Here is a 19,336-nt window from a genome sequence, read left to right as displayed (position 1 = left end):
CAGTACATTTTTAGCAAACTTACATTTTTGGGTAGTTTTTGTTTTTAACATGCACAGTTCTTTTATGGCTAATGCGATCACTAGGCTTTAGAATGAGCTTTCATCTCTCACCTTTCCCCCTCCAATGAGCTTGAGAGGCAAATCCAATATGGCCGCCATACTTGCGATTGAATTCTGCCATGAGCGCTTTATAAGGGTTCCGGATCATAAGAATGCTGGCATCAAAGGCTTCAATCTCCTTCTTGCCGCTCTCATGGGTCTTGATACATATGGTTCTACCACTGCGCCAGTGATCTCTCTCCCCTTTGAAACCTGCGCATGCAGAGAGATTAAAGTGAGAAAAAGACCATTAGCAAGAAAGAGTCGAAATGATGGCCTTCTCAGAAAAAGAACAACAAGTTAAGTTAACCTTTATTGTACAGTGAGCCATCAAAGTAGTAGCTCCCGGTGTAGTAACCCGTGGCCAGCTCGATTAGGTGACGGGCCCATGTATTCCCCGCTCCTGGGAAACTAGCTAGTGCCATTAGGTGTTTGGAACGAGTGGGTAAAAAGCGACGGTCCATACAACGATTATCTGGAGAAATAACACATTTTAGGGCAAATGTAAGATACTGAAGTGAAAAAATGTCAAGCAAGTATATTAGCACATATATTTAGGACCTCAAAGGTAACATGGGCGGTCTAAAAACTGCAAAAAAATCAAGTTTGAGCAGTGAGAAACACCGTGCAAATACGTTGCTGTTTTGATGACGTTATACAAGCTAATCTTGGAAACTCTCTCTTGAGAACAATCTGATTCAGCCTTTTAAAATGTTAGCTTGCTTGCAAATTTGGTTTGAAACTGTACATGATGACCACTCAGAATTTGCACCACAGAGTGGGGTAACTATCGAACTGAAGAGAAAACGTGACGTGTGACACGTTTTAACCTTCAGGAATCTTTTGTACTGCAGCCGTTAATCGATCCTTCAAGTGTGTGATACCAATTTTTTTTTTAATAAATGGCATATCACTATCTTCGATAAAATAAAAACTATAAATGTATTTAATTTAAAGATTGCAAAATATGCTTACAGAAAAATCTGACCATGCTATAAGTAAAATATAGCAATATATATATAAAAATATACAAAATAGCTCAAAAATGTATAATGGTACTAAACAACTAATAAATAATAAACTTAACAAGTAGCACGTTTCAGTTTTGTTTGGAAACAACAGCTAATTTTGCAGTAGGACATTTATCTGATGTTGAAGAATGAGTGTGTGTGTGTGTGTGTGTGTGTGTGTGTGCATGTGAGCGTTTACACATTGAAAATTTGCTTTACTCATATTTATGTATAACTGCATTTTGTGTTATACACGGTACACTTTTTTTGTCTCAAGCAAGAGAACGTATGACATTCACATAACATTATTTGCTTGATTTTCATGTAGAAAGGGTAAAAGCACAACACATTAAAAGAATTAAATATTCATGTCACTGGCCAAGTTCAAAAAACTAAACTAAAATTAAAATCATCTTTAAGAGCAAGGGGGCTCACTGGTGTTTTGGGGGTCGTTTGCAGCTTGTGTTTTTTGTGCATAGGGAGGGTCGACTCTGCTCCTACTTCAGAGCAGGGTCTAAAACAGTTCTATAGGAAATACCAGTGATGTAAAATAGGACGGCACGATTATGACAAAAATCATAATTGTCGATTATTCCCTCAAAATTGTAATTGTGATTAATAATGATCATAATCACAACTGCATGCCATATTTTTACATAAACATAAACAAGCTGAAAACGCTGCTTTCATATAGTATTAAGCCTCAAATGTCAATTATACATTGGTTTGGTTTATTATTTAAATACAAAAGCAAAACTATGAATGGCATTATAATGTTGTACTTAAACTAAAGCAATGGAAACACCCTTAAGATAACCTGTAGAAATAAAAACACATTTTAAGCATGCAGAATAACATAAGTGGACTTTGAACAATTAATTGCTGCTTTGAAAGATTACGTAATTGTGTCATCTGTAACTGTAATCGCAATTTCAAAATATATTAATTGTGCAGTCCTAATGTAAAGTAAATGACCCAAGGGGTTTTTCTAGAAACAGGAAATATACAGTGCAAAAGCCCCTTGTGCAGAGCTGTAGAGAGACACATACTGATAAAACAGCCTGGTTACAAATTTTTTTCAAAATATCTTTCTTTCTTTGTTCTTTGCAGAACAAAGAAATGCATACAGGTTCAAAACTACTAATAACAGTGCTAAATTCAAAGCCATCTATATCTATATATCTATCTATATCTATATATCTATATATATATATATATATATATATATATATATATATATATATATATATATATATATATATATATATATATATATATATATATCTATCTATATATATATATATATATATATATATATATATATAGATATAGATATACAAGCAAGTTAAAAAAACATTTTCTTTGCATTTTCGCCAATTAAATAAACAAGAAAGATTCTTCATTTTTAAATAGTTTTATGTAATTGCTTGCGTAGATATGAGGGTTGCTTTTAGCTCTTTGATATCTCATTCCCTTCCTTTCACTCCACAGCGCAGTACACACACAGGCGCAGCATATTTAGAAAATGTGGTGAGAACTAATCAGTACTTAAAAGCAGGCAATTCCCCTACCCTCGCATTCAACAAAATGACTGTGGTTTTGTGGCCGAGCGCATGCTCCTGCGTGTTTCGAAAAAGCTTTTGCTTGCACTGCAAGACAAGTTGCACAAGTGTCACAAGCATGCATTAGCTGAAATCATTTGCAGATATCTGAAATGATGCCATTGTTTTAGTGCCAAATTTACAGGAGAGGCTGCTGCCTATGACCGCTGCTAAAACCAAAGCAAAGAAAAACACTGTTTGTTTAATTTGACGGCAACATCGGAGAAAGAGTAGAGGAAGTGTCAACTTAGCAAAAATAAGGGTGGACCTCGATAAGTGATACGCAGCCGCAAAAGCTCAGTTAGAGCTCATCACACATTTGAAACACCATGAAGGCTGAATGTGCTGAAAACCAGAGAAATATTGTGCTTGTGGGCTGAGCAAATGTTTTGCCTCCAAATTCTACCTTGCACTTGGGTCTGGTACACTACAAAGAAGTCATTGTTTCCACAGCTCTCAAAGTCTTCTCCTGCACAGCGCTGAAGACAAAGTTCCTCGCCCTCTCGCTCGTGGAGGGTGAAAAGTGGAGTAGGAAACCCACAGTGGCATTTTTCACCAGCCAAGGCTGCCAGAGAGAATTCCTATTGCAGATAAAGAAATTGATTACAAAGGACAGACTATAAAAAAACATTAGTGTAAGAGAGAGTAAGACAGAGACCCGACATACTCACTTTCTCAGTGCACATGTCAACACACTTGTCCACTGACATGTTTTTTATAACCGCACTAGCAGGAAGCGCCATGGTCACATTGTCTGGCCTCTTGAAACAGCCCTTGAAAATGGCACTTCCATCTAAAAAAAGGAAAATAATTGTGAATTTGTAAAAAGCAAAACAATTGCAAATATACCGCTTTCTATTTATACACGTGGAAATTCATTATCATCAAAGGCTAAGTTGTTCCCGCACAACTATTGTATTCCCTTGAAGTGTTTACCACATAAACCTCTCATAAGGAAACACACATCCTGTCACATGCGAATAATGCTTAATCAGAACAGACAGGGTGAAATGTCACAAGTTTCTCCCTGCGCTATTTTGATCAAAAAAGGAACCATGAGGCATAAGGAAAAGGGTGCCATAAAGATCTGGAAATGGATATGACTATTATATTAATAGACTATTCTTTAAAAAAAAAGGATCTTCCACAAGAACAATACTGGCATACGTTTTCAAAGCTAAAATAAATAAACACAAATTAATGAGATAGGAAAAACAATGTAGGTGTCACGCGTGTGGTTAGCAGGAGAGCATAAAGGGAACAAAAACATTTTAATCTACTCAGAGATGAAATAAACAATATAAATACAGCCAGGCAGGTAGACAGGACAAAATCATACGCACATAAAGACGAGATCGGACAAACAGAACTGAAATCACAGGACTTAAATATTCAACGGAATTACTTAATAAATGATACACAGGTGAAAACGCTAAGACAATTAACTACAGGAGGTCACACGGAACACATGGTACACGACAAAAACAATAACAAAGTCCAGAGAACGTGACAGTAGGGCTCTCATTCTTTTCCAGAGATCAGTTTCCAAGATTTCAAGGACTTTTGCAGGACATTGTTAATGTAGTTATGGTGGGAATAAAAGGCGAGGATGATGCCTTGATGTAATATATTCCTCTCTTAAGAAGTCTTTAGAAAACATACAGTTTATGGCCCTGACTAAATATACAATCAGTTCTTTAAAATCAGCTCTTAATTATAAATGAAGTGCTCATTAAATTAAATTAATAATTATAAATGACTAATCTTCAGCATCTCTTGCCTTTGTTAACAGCCCATTTGCAGACTGTAATTTTGCACACAAATACAATTTTGGAAAATGTAATACAGTTTTTTAACTCTGTAACAGAGAACAGAGAACAGAGCAAACATAAGACGAAGTGTCTACTTACACTAAGTGCAAACAGCCCGCATTATTGGCACAAGCTATTTACACTAACTCCGCCCACCAACGTGTGATTTAGATCATCATTACAAAAGATAATTGCCTGACATCTGTTCCAGTGGTGCAGATAGCAAAATGTATGGCGACTGTGCCTTCTGGCGAATTTTTTCTCCCTTTTTACATTTTAAGTCACATCCTAAAACCATTTATTTTCTATAATAATGAAGGAGATAATGAAAATGTTGAGAATAAAGTGTTGGGTAGGGTTATGGTAGGTGTAGGGATGGCTTTATTGTTCCAATGGGGTTGGCAACCATGGCATCTATTTAATAATTAGAAATAAAATTAATATGTACACTCAATAAGTTGTATTCTGCTGTATAATGCACTTCATTACTGAGGTGCAGATAACTGCCAATTGCAATAAGTAGTATAAATAGCAGAAAATGCTACTTGCACTTAAACAATGCTGCTATTTTCAATAAATATAATACGAATTATGCCATGTTTACGGTGGCAACTGATGATCACATGTTTGTAGAAAGAATGGTCTAGTTACGATTAACTTTTTACTAACATTGTTTCGGGCCAGTGGTGAACAAAAAGATTTTCCAGGACTTTTAATTTTTTTCACTAGAAAAACAAAAGAGTAGAAATGATAATCATTCTCCAAATCATTCCTCCATTCTCGATGGTGGCAAGCTATTTGCCCTGTGCTACGCTCTTGCAATTTCGCTCTGATTATCAAAACAGCTTAAACATACACAAGACGGCCGATTTCTGTTCACGATAACTATTAAGGTCTCCAACATTAGGAAAATTTATTCGAAACACAACTAATAATTTTTTGGTTCGTGTTAGTTCACCGTGCATTAACCAAATTTACCTTTTAAATTTTAAAATAGATGCGTGTTGAAAATAACATTAAGATGAATAAATACTGTAAAATCTGCTCATCTGCTAAAGTACGTAATATTAGTAAATGAAATCTTAAGTAGAATCTTACACAATTTCCTGTTAGAAATTAGTTCATGAAAGTCACACGTTCCTTTCTGATTTTGAGATTAATGTCAGCAATGTCACATCTGCTTGCCTGTCCAGATACATGCAGATGTGATCTTGCAGATGTGTGTAAGTATATGTGTGTAAGAGTGCTTACATCTGCGGGCCGACTCCTGGCTCAGCTCCAATCTATATATGGACAGTCGATTAGGTCCTCCACAGAGGTTACTCTTCTCCCCTTTACACTCCATATTACATTCACTCTCTGACACGTTGGGCGCCTGGATCTTATGGCCACAGTAGCACTCAGCTCCAAACTCCAGACCCGCATAGAGATAACCCCTAACAACACAGGGCAGAGAGAAAACATTATTCATTCAATTTATTGCAATATTCTCACATGTTGAGCTGTGAAGAACTGTAATATGAAGCTCTGCTCGTTATCCTGCACCCAAAGCTGACTTTTCTCTAGAAGAGTATGCACAAAAAATCCAAAGAGAAAGAGTAACATTTCTGGGCATATACAAGCCAGCCCAGAACGGGTGAATAATTCTTGCAATATTCACTCAAAGCTGAGGTGCATAAACTCAGATTGCTTTGCACGGCGGTAATTTTACAAAAATTATTTGACAATCTAACAGACATGTAGAAACGAGCATAGATCTGAGCAAATAAAATTGATTGGACCATTAGCATTACCCTTTAAAAATGATCAAAAATGACCAGTTGATGTTTGTTTGAAATCTTTGCAAAGTAAAAAAAAAAAAAAAAGTTACGTATTCACAACCTTTGCCATGACAATCAAAATTAAGCTTAGGTGCATCCTGGTCTTTAGGACAATGTGGCAAGACTTAATCCTCTCTGCAGTGAAAAAATCACCTAAAGAACCCTGAGAAACATGATTCTCTGGTTTGATGAAGCTCAATTTCAAGCATCATGTTTGAAGGAAAGCAGGCACTGCTCATCATCTGCATCCTCATAGGTATTGTATTTACAAAAATAATTATTCAAACACACAAATGCATTTCTGCATAAATGTTCACTGGTCCATGATGTAAACTAGTAGTGGCAACTGAAAAGTTGTAGGTTCAACAAGGGATGAAGTGTTGCATTTGTGTTGCATCGTGTCACTTAATAACAGGCTGTTCAAGGGGAATTTTTTTATACTGATGTCTTATGTGGTGAACATGAGTGAGTATGTGGAAGCATGTGTTTATTGTTCTGACCAACACTAGGTGAAAGATTTAGTTTCAAATATCTTGGAAGAAAGGTTTTGTCAGGCCTTTTCAACATATCACGCCTTTACGCAACAGTGTAAAATATATCAGTGCAGTTTGTTATGTGCAAATGTGAAATGGAGCATGCCTTTGTCTGAGATTTTGATGTTAAAGTGAGAACTGCCAAGCTGATATCATGGTTTTAATGCCTTTGGATCCTACCGCTTACAATCCTTTAAAATATGATGCATGATGTCAGTTTTTGGCTCAGTCTTATGCAGGCTGCATCTGGTCCTAATCTTCTCAATAGGGGAGGCAGGATTCTTGAACATTTAGAGTGGGAGCAAAATGCTGAGAACAAAACAGAAGCTATCTATTCTGACTTTCTCTCTCAACTTGCTTTATATTTAACTCACACTACTCGCTTTAAAGCATTCCCGATGGCAGAATCCCAAAATTATTTTGCTCCTTCCAGTGATTTCTCCAAAATAGACATTGATGTTAAGAATCAACAGGAAGCATGCAGGGATGAAAATAGAAGTAGTAAACAAGAATGCTAACAGGACTGAAAGCAACATAAATAGTTCAAAAAACATAAAAACTAAACCATTTTCCCACCCTATAACATTGTCCTAAATCTTCTGACTCTGTGGAAAAAACTGTGGTTGCTTGTTATTTTAAAGGGAACAAGAAGTTTTATAAAATGATTCATTTTACATTTGAAGCATTTTTAAGAAACCGGAATCAAAAATATAAATTATTGCATTAATTCAAACAAATTATTACCAATCAATTTTAATATTAACAAATGTATTTACTGCATTAATTGTTTAGATTTTTTTTATAATGCATATTTTTATAATGCCTTCAAATTCCATTTAGTAGTACTAACCAGATTTACAGATTGATGTAGTTTAAACTCTAATGCACCTTTTTCACATTTAAAATCTTCCGCTCTGATTCACCGTTATTCCACAGAAGAGAACAATAATTGTCTTCGGTTCCCTATCTATCAGTCACTACGAGTTATGTTGTGACGACAGACTTGGGTCTTGCTTGGGGCCCTGATGAGCTCTGATTAGGGGAAAACGGCAATGAAATCTTGCCTCTCTATCCTTTGTGGTAGAGAGGCACTTTCTGCTGCCATCCATCCTTGTTTCTCTGCCGCGAACCAGCCCATCACTTTGGGTGATTTGAGGGTCATAGTGAGAGCTTCTCAGACGGTTTCATCACCATGGCCCTCTTGCAGCAGCTGAACCGTTCAGCTGCCGGATGATTTGCCTGGCCGTCTCACGGCGGTCCTAGTATTTTCATTTGCTGTGCCGAAGGCGGATTCCTTCGGCACAAGTTGTGGATGGCTCCTTACACAGCCAGAACCTGCTCGTCTCCCTCCTCTGTCTTCACCACCCTTGATGGCGGGGCAGCTCGGGGGTATGTGGACATTTCCCAGGTGGAGAGAGGCAGACAAAACAGCGCCACCTGGCAGAAACATACTCGCCTTTCCTCCAGAGCCTGTAGCACTACGGCAGCTCTCGCTTCCAAAGCCTATAGTGCCACTGGCCAAGCTGCCTCTGCTCTGCATTTCGTGGCTATCCTGCAGGTCAACCCAGCCAAGGCACTGAAAGAGCTGAACGAGGGTGGCAACGACTGCAGGAGCTGTGCACGGCGACGACTTCGCACTTCCTTGATGCCCCCAATGTCCCAGGCTGAGGTATTCAGTGGCAATGTTGAGGACTCCGCTCAGCAGTTATCAGCAGTACAGAAGCAAACCAAGGAGATCCAGCACATCCTCCCCCGGTGTGATCCTCCATCTGCCACAGCTCAACCACGAGTTTCGCCTCAGCCTGCTCATCACCAAAGGCGCCCTCCTGCGACTTCAAGACCTACTCCGCCCTGCACTGAGACTTAGTCGAGGTCAGCTCGTCCACCACAGACCACATTGTTCCATGAACTCATGCTCTATGTGACATCCCCTCCCTGGCGAACACCTCAGAGGAAGGACCTCCTTCTCAGGGATTATGGACATTTACGCCACATGCTGCATCCGCAAATCCCACAATGTAGCACATGACCCCACACATCCTTCACACACATTATTCACCCTCCTGCCATCTGCCCCCCTCCAGCACCCCCGGCAGTCAGAATTGGCGAAGCAGTAATCCATGTGTTTTTCCATGGTAAGGGTTCACCCTCAGTTATCCATGTCTTCCCTTTGACGGTCTACATTGTCTGTCTCTGCTATCAGTTCGCTCCTCTCGTTCCTTTGATAGAATCTGTCACAGAATCTTAATTTGCATGTTGCACTGCCCCAGCCTGGATCAGTAAATGTTTGGATCTCCACATGTCATCTCTCTGCAGTAAGTTGTGGTCTCTGCAGTGACCTTTTTTTGAAAGGCTCGCTTCCTCATCGTTCTGCCAAGCTGTAACAACAAATTTCATGAGATTCAGCCCTTTCTGCTTGAAGGTTGAAATTCCTTCTCTAAAGAAAAAAAATTCTCAGGAACAGCGGTTTGGCTCCTCAAGTGGTGATGTACTCACCTATGGTCTCTGCGGGTACCAAAGTCAGTGAATTTGCTCTGGGGTGATGGGAAGGTTACGGCCTTTGCATGGCAGTTTTCTAACATGCTTGCTTGTCAACATTTGCAATGCCACTAGGTTGTAACGAGGTTCAGGTTGTGGTGTTTTTCATGGAACCCATTCTGTCATCAACTCATAGTGACTGACAGATAGGGAAGGTCTCGGTTATGAATGTAACCCTTGTTTCCTGATCGAGACGTTAGGTCCACTTTTTGTTTAAAAAATTTACATTTTTGTTTTTTTTGTTTGTTTTTTTTACATTCGTGGGTACACTTTCTGAAAATGAGAGTTCATGTTAAAGCACAAATCGTTGTGACAGGAAACATCAGATAACTATTAGACCAAACAGCACATCTGATAATTAACATTTAACTTAGAGGGGAGAGTTAAGAGTAAAGGGAAGTAGATTGTGTTAAATTACTCATGTTTGTCAGTTAAGGGTCAACTCCATGGTGAGAGCAAACATGTTTGTGATAACTGAATTTGTATGTATGTTTATGATAACATAGATAGTTTGTGTAAGACAGCTTTTTACCAACATTGTGGAGATGAAATGTCATCTTATATGGGTGGTAAAACTTCTGATTTGGAAAAAAAGAAAGTTTTATTAAACTTATGGTTGGTTTGTGGTTAGGCACAGAAAATATAATTAGAGCATCAGACAATAGAAGTGAAACGAAAGTCCTTATCATCATACAAACGTGTGTGTTCTTGTACATAGATCAAAAGTTTCAACTAACGTACCTTTCAGCGCAGTTGTCCTGGCAACGGAAGACAGTCATTTTTTTGTAGTCCAAAAAAGAAACCCCTCTAAGAGCCCTTTTCTGTGTGTCATCAACGTAACAGCCGATGTACTTTGCTAAAAAAAAAAAGGCAATGAAAAGAAAAATGTTAAAAACACCACTGCTTATTCCAGCAACAACATTAAAAAGTCCAAGTATATTGAATGTATTGTTACATCTGGTAACAATTATATGCTGGTGTGTAAAATTCAAGGTTGTTAAGCAGTTTTAAATGTTAAAACACAGCACCATCTAGTGGCCAAACTGTAAAATCACAGCCAGATCTATAGGACTTTGTTCTGGATAAGGGGATTTTTATTTTTTTGTTAAATTCAAGTATTTAAGACACACACACACACACACACACACACACACACACACACACATATATATATATACACACACACACACACACACACACACACAGACACTTACACCTTATTACTATATCAGTGCCTTAATTTACAGTCTTAAGTACTTATTCATACAATATTTAACAATTATAATATTTAAGTCTGAACTTATCCTAAATCCAACATATATTATAACCAATGCTAACAGTCTGGCATCACATACTGTGATTGATGCAAAGAGCGCCATTTCATATGTAAACAGCCTGTGACATAAGACATTATAAAACTTCCACAGTTTGGATATGGTCACATTGTTCTGGGCATTCCGTTCTCAAAAACATTCACAGTCTGGTGCACATTTTGCTTCTTCAATTTCAACGTTTGTGACATACATAACACAAAATATACATAATATACAAAAATACATAACATCCATTCTTCCTCTGTAATCTCATCGCACCCCATTAGGATTTCATGTATTTTCTAATAGCTAAGATGGGCTGGTTCCGTCACAAAAAAACCACACACTAACCAGTACAACATTACAGTAATTGCAATTGTCTAAAAAGCAGCGAGCAGGATCACAAGCCGTGAGTTAATCGTATTCCACGCACAGAGGGCAAGCTCGGTAATCTGCTTTATCTACAAGACAAGCTCTATTCACTCATCACTGGATTGCCATTCTGTGAAGCAGCTAAGTGCATGGATGAAACTCTCACTAGCAGCACGACTACAGAGATAATGATGCTCCACTGTACTCACATGATGAGGTCTCTGCAGCAACTGTTTGCTCTGGACATATGAAATATAATGAAGAGGGGAACAGGGAGGAATTACAACAGCTTCACATAAAATTTTAATTAATCTCAATGTCACACAATTATGAAATTATTTTTTAAGGAAAAACAGTCATCTTATAATTATTTTCTATAATCCTATTTGGATGGTAATTGTTTCTCATTTTGGATGTCTGTAAAAAGAAAGTTACTTGGCACCCCAGTGATAAGACTCCTGTGATGTTACCAACCAGAAATGTGTTGCTCAAGGGGCAAGAATATGTCCATTTTAACAATTACCTATTTGTTTTTTATTTAAATCTCATTTTTGTCTTGCATTTTATTAAAAAAATAAAATGCAATTTATATATATATATATATATATATATATATATATATATATATATATATATATATATATATATATATAAAGGTGTAGATTAGCAGAAATAAGTTAAAGCAACCTCTTATTTGATATAAGGTAAACCTAAAGCTGCTTGGTACACATTTTAATGCATGTAATTATAGGCCTGTACAATACAGTGATTTAAAAGATGTATATATTGAATTTTTATCAATTGTTTCTTATAATCTGAGAGAAAACTTTTGTGTCTGATATTTGTCCATTATAATAATAATAATAATTATTATTATTATTAATAAAAGTCTCTATTATTAGTGTTTTGGTAACACCTTATGTGCAGTGCATTTTATAGAGGGTTATTAAAGAGTATAATGACATTAGAATTATTCATAATATGCATTGTAATAAATTATATCTTGTCATAAATAATTGTAACTGAATTAAAACGTGTAGTGTAACAATGAATTGATAAGTACAGTTATTCATGAGATTGTACAATGCATTATAAAGTACATTACAAGGCGTAACTAATGCAGTAAAATCTCTTTTAAAATGCATTATATCTGTACATAAAGTGTTATCAAGTGTTCTATACATTAAAAAATACATAATAATAATAATAATAGTAATAATGATAATACATAAAAATATTTTAGATAACACCAGGGCTAGTTGTCATAAAATATTTTCTGGAATAAAATGGTGGTGAGCTCTAGCCCGAAAAAAACAATAACTTATTACTACTATGACAGACATGGAAAAAAAGATGGTAAAAGTTATAAAAGTGTCCTGAAGGAGGCAGAATGGAGACAGGAACGGCACATGGAAGATAATAAAGGAACATTTTATGCCAACATGACCTCAAATCTGACCTCCACTACTTTAAAACATGTCCAAGGTCTTCATGATTCAACAGTGTTGTTTTAAAAAATTAAAACGTAATCTAATAACAAATAAATGTGCAGAAATATTAAACAAATTTGTCTGCAATTATTACATAATCCTGTTCCGTTAAATTTAAGTTCTGCATTATTTCCACTGATTCAGTATCCTGTTTCACCCCAAAATACATCAGATTACGAAATGTAAAAGGATTCTACTTCTTACACATCTTACATGATTCAAAGACACTACTTTGTAAACGCTTTCCCTTTGTTTTCCTTGTGCTGTGGAAAAGTGTCTCCCGTGTACTTCTATGCACTTCTAAATGATGGGGTTTTGTGTAAAAGGATAATGAGTTTTTGATGCGGATCTCAGACTTTGTCAAGACCACAAAGAGAGCGACAGTCGTGCGTTTCCACCTCTGTACCGTGAGCCATCAGCCAGATGCTGTTGATATGGCAGATACTGTAGATATATAGAAGGATGTTGGAGGTCTGAGATCACGTTCCTCTTTGAAAATTAAATGTGTCTTTACCATCATTAAGATACAATCTCCACAATTATTACACCGCTGCTTCCTCTTTACCAGAGCTTGATTGCTAAACTTAAACCACATATAACTGGTTTTTCACTAGAGGCCCTGAGTGTTACGCTTGAGAACCATCTGTTGAAACCTTTTAAACCTCACTATGTATAGAGGTAATGACCCGAGACTTCAACAATCCACTAATTGGCTTTCTTTTGCGTATTTGTGGGTTACTGTGTGAACTATAGTGAGTTAGCACAGAGCAATGTGGTGAGACTTTTCCAGATGCGGCCCATCTTTCACAGAGAAAAAAAAATCATGTTGTAGGGGACCACATGCGCAATTCTATCAAGCTTATTTTGTTTCACAGAGATACTGCTCACAGAACACACCTCAACAACATAACTCACATTAAAAAATAAATCGAACACTAATATACAGGACTGTTTAAATATAAAATACTTTAAAATTAATATTTATATTCAGTAAGGGCACAATACAGAATGTAAAGTCACTAAAGATATTATAAAATTAAAGAATACTGTAATATAATACATTATAGCTACCAAAATATATATATAATATAAATATATACAAAGTTTTTCTTCTGTATTTTTGATCAGACGTATTTCAAAAACATTGGTTATGGTTATGGTTTTTGTTAATTACTGGTAATAATGGTGTGCGCAGACCTTTAGGGATGATAATAACGATTTTGCATTCAAATATGATTTAGAATTTATAACTGTTTGACGACCAATCACAAAAATATATAGCATTGATGACAAAACTGTATTTCCCAGCCTTTTTTTTTACGTCCAAGACCTTCACCAAACACCCTCAAACACACTTCCATAGAGGACCAAATATGATGCAGGTCACATCATCTATATTTAATGGTATCACCTCGAAGAAGAAGCTTTTATTTCAAAGATTAATGAACTGACTTTACATTTATGCACAGGAATATTGGATATTTGAAGTAATATTTTACCAACTCCACAAGACTTACCCATAATTAACCCATAAACGCTCTCACTTTGTTCATTCAAATGAGGTTTTATCAAGGGTATTTGTTCTATACTGCTTATTCTGTTAATTAAAAAATATACATGACAAAATATTATACATTACCTGATTTTAAAATTGTAATATTTAGACACACTATGTAAGACACTCATGAAACATCAACCGAAGGCTATGAACTAACAACAGCAAATGTGCTACTCTACAACCATTAGAAACACACACACATTCATTATTTACTTCAACAGTCAGCAAAAGGGCACTTCATTCCTCCAGCTTAAAGCTTTAAAGGCAGACGCTTCGCCACACTCCACAGAGCTTCGACCACAACCTTCATAACAGGACGACTATCTGCGACAACTGACCACTGTCATGCTGAATCACTCTCTTCTGATCCTAAAGGCTCAATCAGCTCATTCTGATCAACAGCCGCATTGTGCTTCACAGGACACACAGTGTTCACTACTCAACACCCTGAGCACTTCATCTGACAAAAAAAGGGCTTATTTGCCTGCAGCACTTGAGTCACACAGATAATCTTTGAATATAACTATCAAGTAAATATACAGAATTCTAAATACGCACAATTATTGATGCTACATATGTGGGACAAAGACGTCAAGATGTCCGCATCGAAGGAAATGAAAAAGTGATATTATGTCCGTAAAAAGCACAATAAATGTAAGAAAGTGTCTACTTTTAAGGTTTTTGGAGAATAAAATGTTGATGTTGGGTTGAAATAATGTTTAACATCAATCAATTCAAACAACATGCTTATTCTGACTTAATTCTGGCATATTCAATTTTATTGTGTTAACATTTTAGTGGGTATCTTCTGCAAATCAGTGGAAAATGTATCATATTTATTTCTTGCTCAGGAAAACAAAAACAAAACTGTAGATAATTAGAAAACATTTTATTTTTCTGAAAAACAACAGCAACAATTTAAAGCAGTATTACACTTATTGTATTTATGCTTAAACCCTTTTTCGTCTTTGACTCATGTACACTTTATATATGCAATGACTTTTGGGTAAATGTTACACTATACTTCCTGGTAAGTGATATATTGATACCGTATATAGATCTGCTGTTCGTAGTGTCCTTCAAATTATGGAGTATGGAGTATCACCTAGGAAGACTGTAAAGTCAGGGCACTATTTGCCGATTGGAATGCACTCACAGTGTTCTTGCTTTAAGACACTAAATCATGACTCTTTCTACACTGTGTCTGAAGCTGCTTTCATCAGAAGAGAACTATGCTTTGTGGTTTTATGACAAAAGTGCAATATTAATCATTCCTTTTTTTAACAGACATAATTGCATGTGCCGTGCCTGTGTGAGAACAAGGTTTTCTATTAAATAAAGAAAATCCTCTGTGTGTATCAGGATGAAAAGTCAAGCACTGACAGCTCAGCCAGTAAGACCTCTGAGGTAAATCAGGTTAATTAAAGAGACTTTTCTTGTCAACTAGCTTTACCAGCAAAAATGTCAATTTGTTTTACTGCTTTCAGCACAAACTTTTACATTTTGTACATTTGTAAAGCCTAGAAATTAAATTTTTCTTGTAATTACGTGTTACGTACACGTATGTTGAAGATATCTTGATATTTCTACTGTAAACAGAGCAAAATAATCATCAAGAAAAAGTTGTTTTTGCAGGGTATTATTAATTAGATTGTCCTAGAATAGAAATTCATTCAATGCGAATGGTTTGATCACTAATCTTGCCGTGCTTTTTTCAATTTTGGTTAACATGAAAGCATCTTCTATGACTATAACTAGCCAAGAAGATGATTATGACAACAGATGTGGACCTGGAACTGCACCTACCTCTCCCATCATCCATCTCTTTGGTGGTTCTTCCTTTGGCTCCACGGCTCCAGCTGCTGGTATGATCAAGTCCTCTTCCGGCCCACTCCGGTGCATCCTGTGCCCCATTTTCCTTCATCCACGGTGGTCCAAATCTCCGGGGGGCTCTCCGTGTTTCTTTAAACACTCTTCCTAGGAGCCCGAGACCATCAGAGGTAGAGCTCCCAGCACCTGTGCCGCCCCCGCCTTCGGATATAAGTGGGTCACGGCCGCTTCCAGAAACTCCGGTGGTGGAAGTATCGCTGGAGAAGCCGGAGTGGAGGAAAACAAGACTGCCAGCGGTGAGGTAGAGGAGGATGAAAGAGAAAAAGCGTACCGGTTTACGCCGGAAATAGCGGTGGATCTTCAGCAGCGGTCTGGCCATGATGGGCTCTCGAGCCACACACATTGGCCTCCGATGTTACACAGGAACATATAAAATCAGAGAAAGCACCTTCCTAAAACGCTCATGATACTGCGATTCACTTTGAAACACTAAACTAACTCGTGTCGTGACGGTACTGACGTTTAGCGCAGTTTGTTATCTGTTAAGGTCCTTAAAGTGAAGACACTTCCCCAGCTTTCCTCTGTGTGTCCCACGTCTTTCTACGTCCCCAAAGAGGCAGCGACAGAGGAGAATGGTGCCACTGCAGAGGCCATGTTGTGAAAGACGAGTTGCGATAAAGACTGAAAGATGATATTGCCGTTGCGACGCTTTCACTCCTGTTATCGGACTCCAGCTCTCCCGAGGCCTTGTTTCCCACCGAGCTGTCCGTCAATCAAAAGCAGCGCTGATTCACTCCTGACTCAGCCCTCACTCGCAGACTGAAAAACACAAAATAAAACAAGAGGTAAATACTAGTGATGTCTCTGTGAAAAGAAAACACTTTATCAGAAAGCGATTAAGGGTATAGAGTTAAAATTCAATAACAGACTGCAGAGGCATTATTTATGAACACCTAAACCATTAAACACATGAGAAAGATACTCTGATTAACTGCTAGCGCAGAAAGCAGAAATAAAGAAATGAAGAAGACAGATGCTGGTCACATCTTATTTATGACTGAAAATCATTTAGCTTGAGGACATTTGTTATTTTACAGGTATCTCTAAAAGACAAGGCTTCTATTTATAATTAAAATGTACTCAATGAACATCTGTAAGATATTAAAATTGTCATTTGTTCTTCTGTTGATCTTTCGTAATAAAAATGACATCACTTAAGAGATACACAGTGCCAGAAACTCATTAATTTGCTTCAAAGAAAAAAATGGTCAAAAAAAGGTTCACGCAGGAAAGGAAATGGAAACGAGTCTGTGTCATAATGACATTGTGTCAGGATGCTACTTCTTAAAAACAGAACTAATTCGACAATCAGACAAGAAAATCATTTTCTTAATTAGTATTTTTATCTCAGTTTTCGTTAAAAAATTCAGAAATCTTCAAAAGATATTAACACTTATTTTCAAAGAATAAAAATGGAAGTCTGCTTTTTAAAAACCCAATTAAAAACATCCCAACATCCTTAAAACAATATGCATTTATTTAAGAAGGAAAATAACTAGGTCAAAGAAGAATCTAAAAAGTGTATTGTAGTCCATCCTAAAACAAGAATTTAAGACCTAATGTGCACGTTTGTGAATTTTGTAAATACGTTAATAAATTAATTAATTAATTATAATAAATATATTAATTAATTAAATTCACTTTTACAAAAAAATTAAAGTAAAAAAATAATTTTACGACATGTATTCATAGAAAATATATTAATTGGACTTTCTTCCAAAACCAGTTGAAAATCTTTTTGCATAATTTTATTTTGATCAAAACAGTCAGTTGTGCTTAATAATAGTAATAGTATTCAGTCCTGTGTAATGATTTAGTTTTAGATACGTTAAAGTGCCCCTATTATGGATTTTTGAAAACTACCTTTTTATGCGGTGTGTGAATGAAAAAAATCTTCTAAATCTGAAAGTGCACCGTATATAAAGTTATTGTCTATCAAAAGAGTCAATTCTGATTCACTGAAACGAATCATTTTTAAAACAAATCCCAAGCTGTTTCAAAATGAGGTCAACATGAAACATTAGCATATTGCCTGTCCACTTGAAATAAAAATGCAAATTCATTCTTTGCCACTAGGTGCCTCTTTTGGAGTGGTACATTAGCTGTTACCCTGGTAACGACTGTACACAAAGCAGAACTGCACTCACAAAATGCAGCTTTTATTATGAAATAGAAATTGCATCGACCAATCAGACCAATTTAGCAGATTAGCATCACCCAAAAAAAGACATTTGGAAAAAATTCAACATTGAGTGAGTTGTTGAGTCGTTGAGCAAATAAGGTAAAAATAAAAGCATATTATAAGACAAGGAAAGCGTTTCGTGAACTTGCATGCATGTCAACCTGTTGTTGGGGACTCCCGAAACCAAAATATGAACCTTTCATAACCCATAACAGAGGCACTTTAAAGATATTTTTACTCGCCAAAAATCCTCATCACATTTTTGCAGTGAAGGATTTCAGGATGGGAGGAGTCCATTCCCGTTCTCTCAAAGAGCCCAGTGTCCACAGTGAGCAAAAACATTCATGGTGTTTAAACAAGCAGTCATAATCAGCCTCCTTCTGAGGGTAACGGAATTTTCCGTAGCAAACAGCCCGCTACAGGCTTACCGTGAGCATGCATGTGAGAGTGTGTGTGAGTGTGTGTGAGTGTGTGTGTGTGTGTGTGTGTGTGTGTTTGGGTTTACAACGACCCAGTGTCACCGTTACCTGACCCCTGGGCTCCCACCTGCCACAGTCAGAGCGGAGTCAGGCTGATGTTATCGTGACAACATTCTAAACCAGCAGCACACAGACTTCATTCAGAGCCGATATAGCTCAGTTCCTATAGAGAGGGGAGAAGAGAAGGGAAAGAGAGGGAAAATTAATTTAAATTCATGTTGCGCACCACGGTGTCAAGGATTTCACTTAGTGTAGGCTCTTTATACTTTTTTTTTTTTTATTTGCCTTAGGCGCATGTTTTTTTAACCCTGTAGACCCAGGCCTTTAAAAGGGCTTGTAAACGTGTACGTGTGTGCAAATGTGCTTTTTCGTGGTAAAACTCATAGATTCAAGATTGCAGATCATTTTCAATACAGACACCAGTAAAAAAAAAAAATACTAGACCTAAATTCAAAAGCATTACTGTGATATAAAGCACCGTGGCTCCAAAAAGTCATTATAATGCACAAATTTTGTAAAAAGATTTTGTGTCAAACATTAATTGAACAAGTTCATATTTAATCTGTTATATTAACACTGATCTCAGCACCCTTTTTAAATAATTTGGAGGACGTTCTCAGTGAGGCAGGATGTTAGAATG

The 19,336-nt window shown here is 36.8% G+C and overlaps 1 protein-coding gene across 2 annotated transcripts in view; it reads right to left on the bottom strand.

Annotated features, from left to right (window-relative positions):
* Positions 1-19,336, bottom strand: part of wscd2 (WSC domain containing 2) — a 43,998-nt gene that overhangs the window by 3,499 nt on the left and 21,163 nt on the right. Inside the window, exons 2-9 of one of the 2 annotated variants that reach the window (XM_043239476.1) lie at positions 18,745-18,859; positions 15,952-16,794; positions 10,154-10,268; positions 5,773-5,957; positions 3,382-3,503; positions 3,117-3,291; positions 410-574; positions 112-312 (exon numbers count right to left, since the gene is read on the bottom strand). In XM_043239476.1, coding sequence (XP_043095411.1) covers positions 112-312; positions 410-574; positions 3,117-3,291; positions 3,382-3,503; positions 5,773-5,957; positions 10,154-10,268; positions 15,952-16,378 — 1,390 coding nt within the window. In that variant the 5' untranslated portion in view covers positions 16,379-16,794; positions 18,745-18,859. The remainder of the gene's footprint in view (positions 1-111; positions 313-409; positions 575-3,116; positions 3,292-3,381; positions 3,504-5,772; positions 5,958-10,153; positions 10,269-15,951; positions 16,795-18,744; positions 18,860-19,336) is intronic. The other variant, XM_043239477.1, reaches the window with a different exon arrangement.

The sequence above is a fragment of the Puntigrus tetrazona genome, chromosome 5, assembly GCF_018831695.1.
Source record: "Puntigrus tetrazona isolate hp1 chromosome 5, ASM1883169v1, whole genome shotgun sequence".
NCBI lineage: Eukaryota > Metazoa > Chordata > Actinopteri > Cypriniformes > Cyprinidae > Puntigrus > Puntigrus tetrazona.
This window is presented reverse-complemented; position numbering and strand designations above follow the sequence as displayed.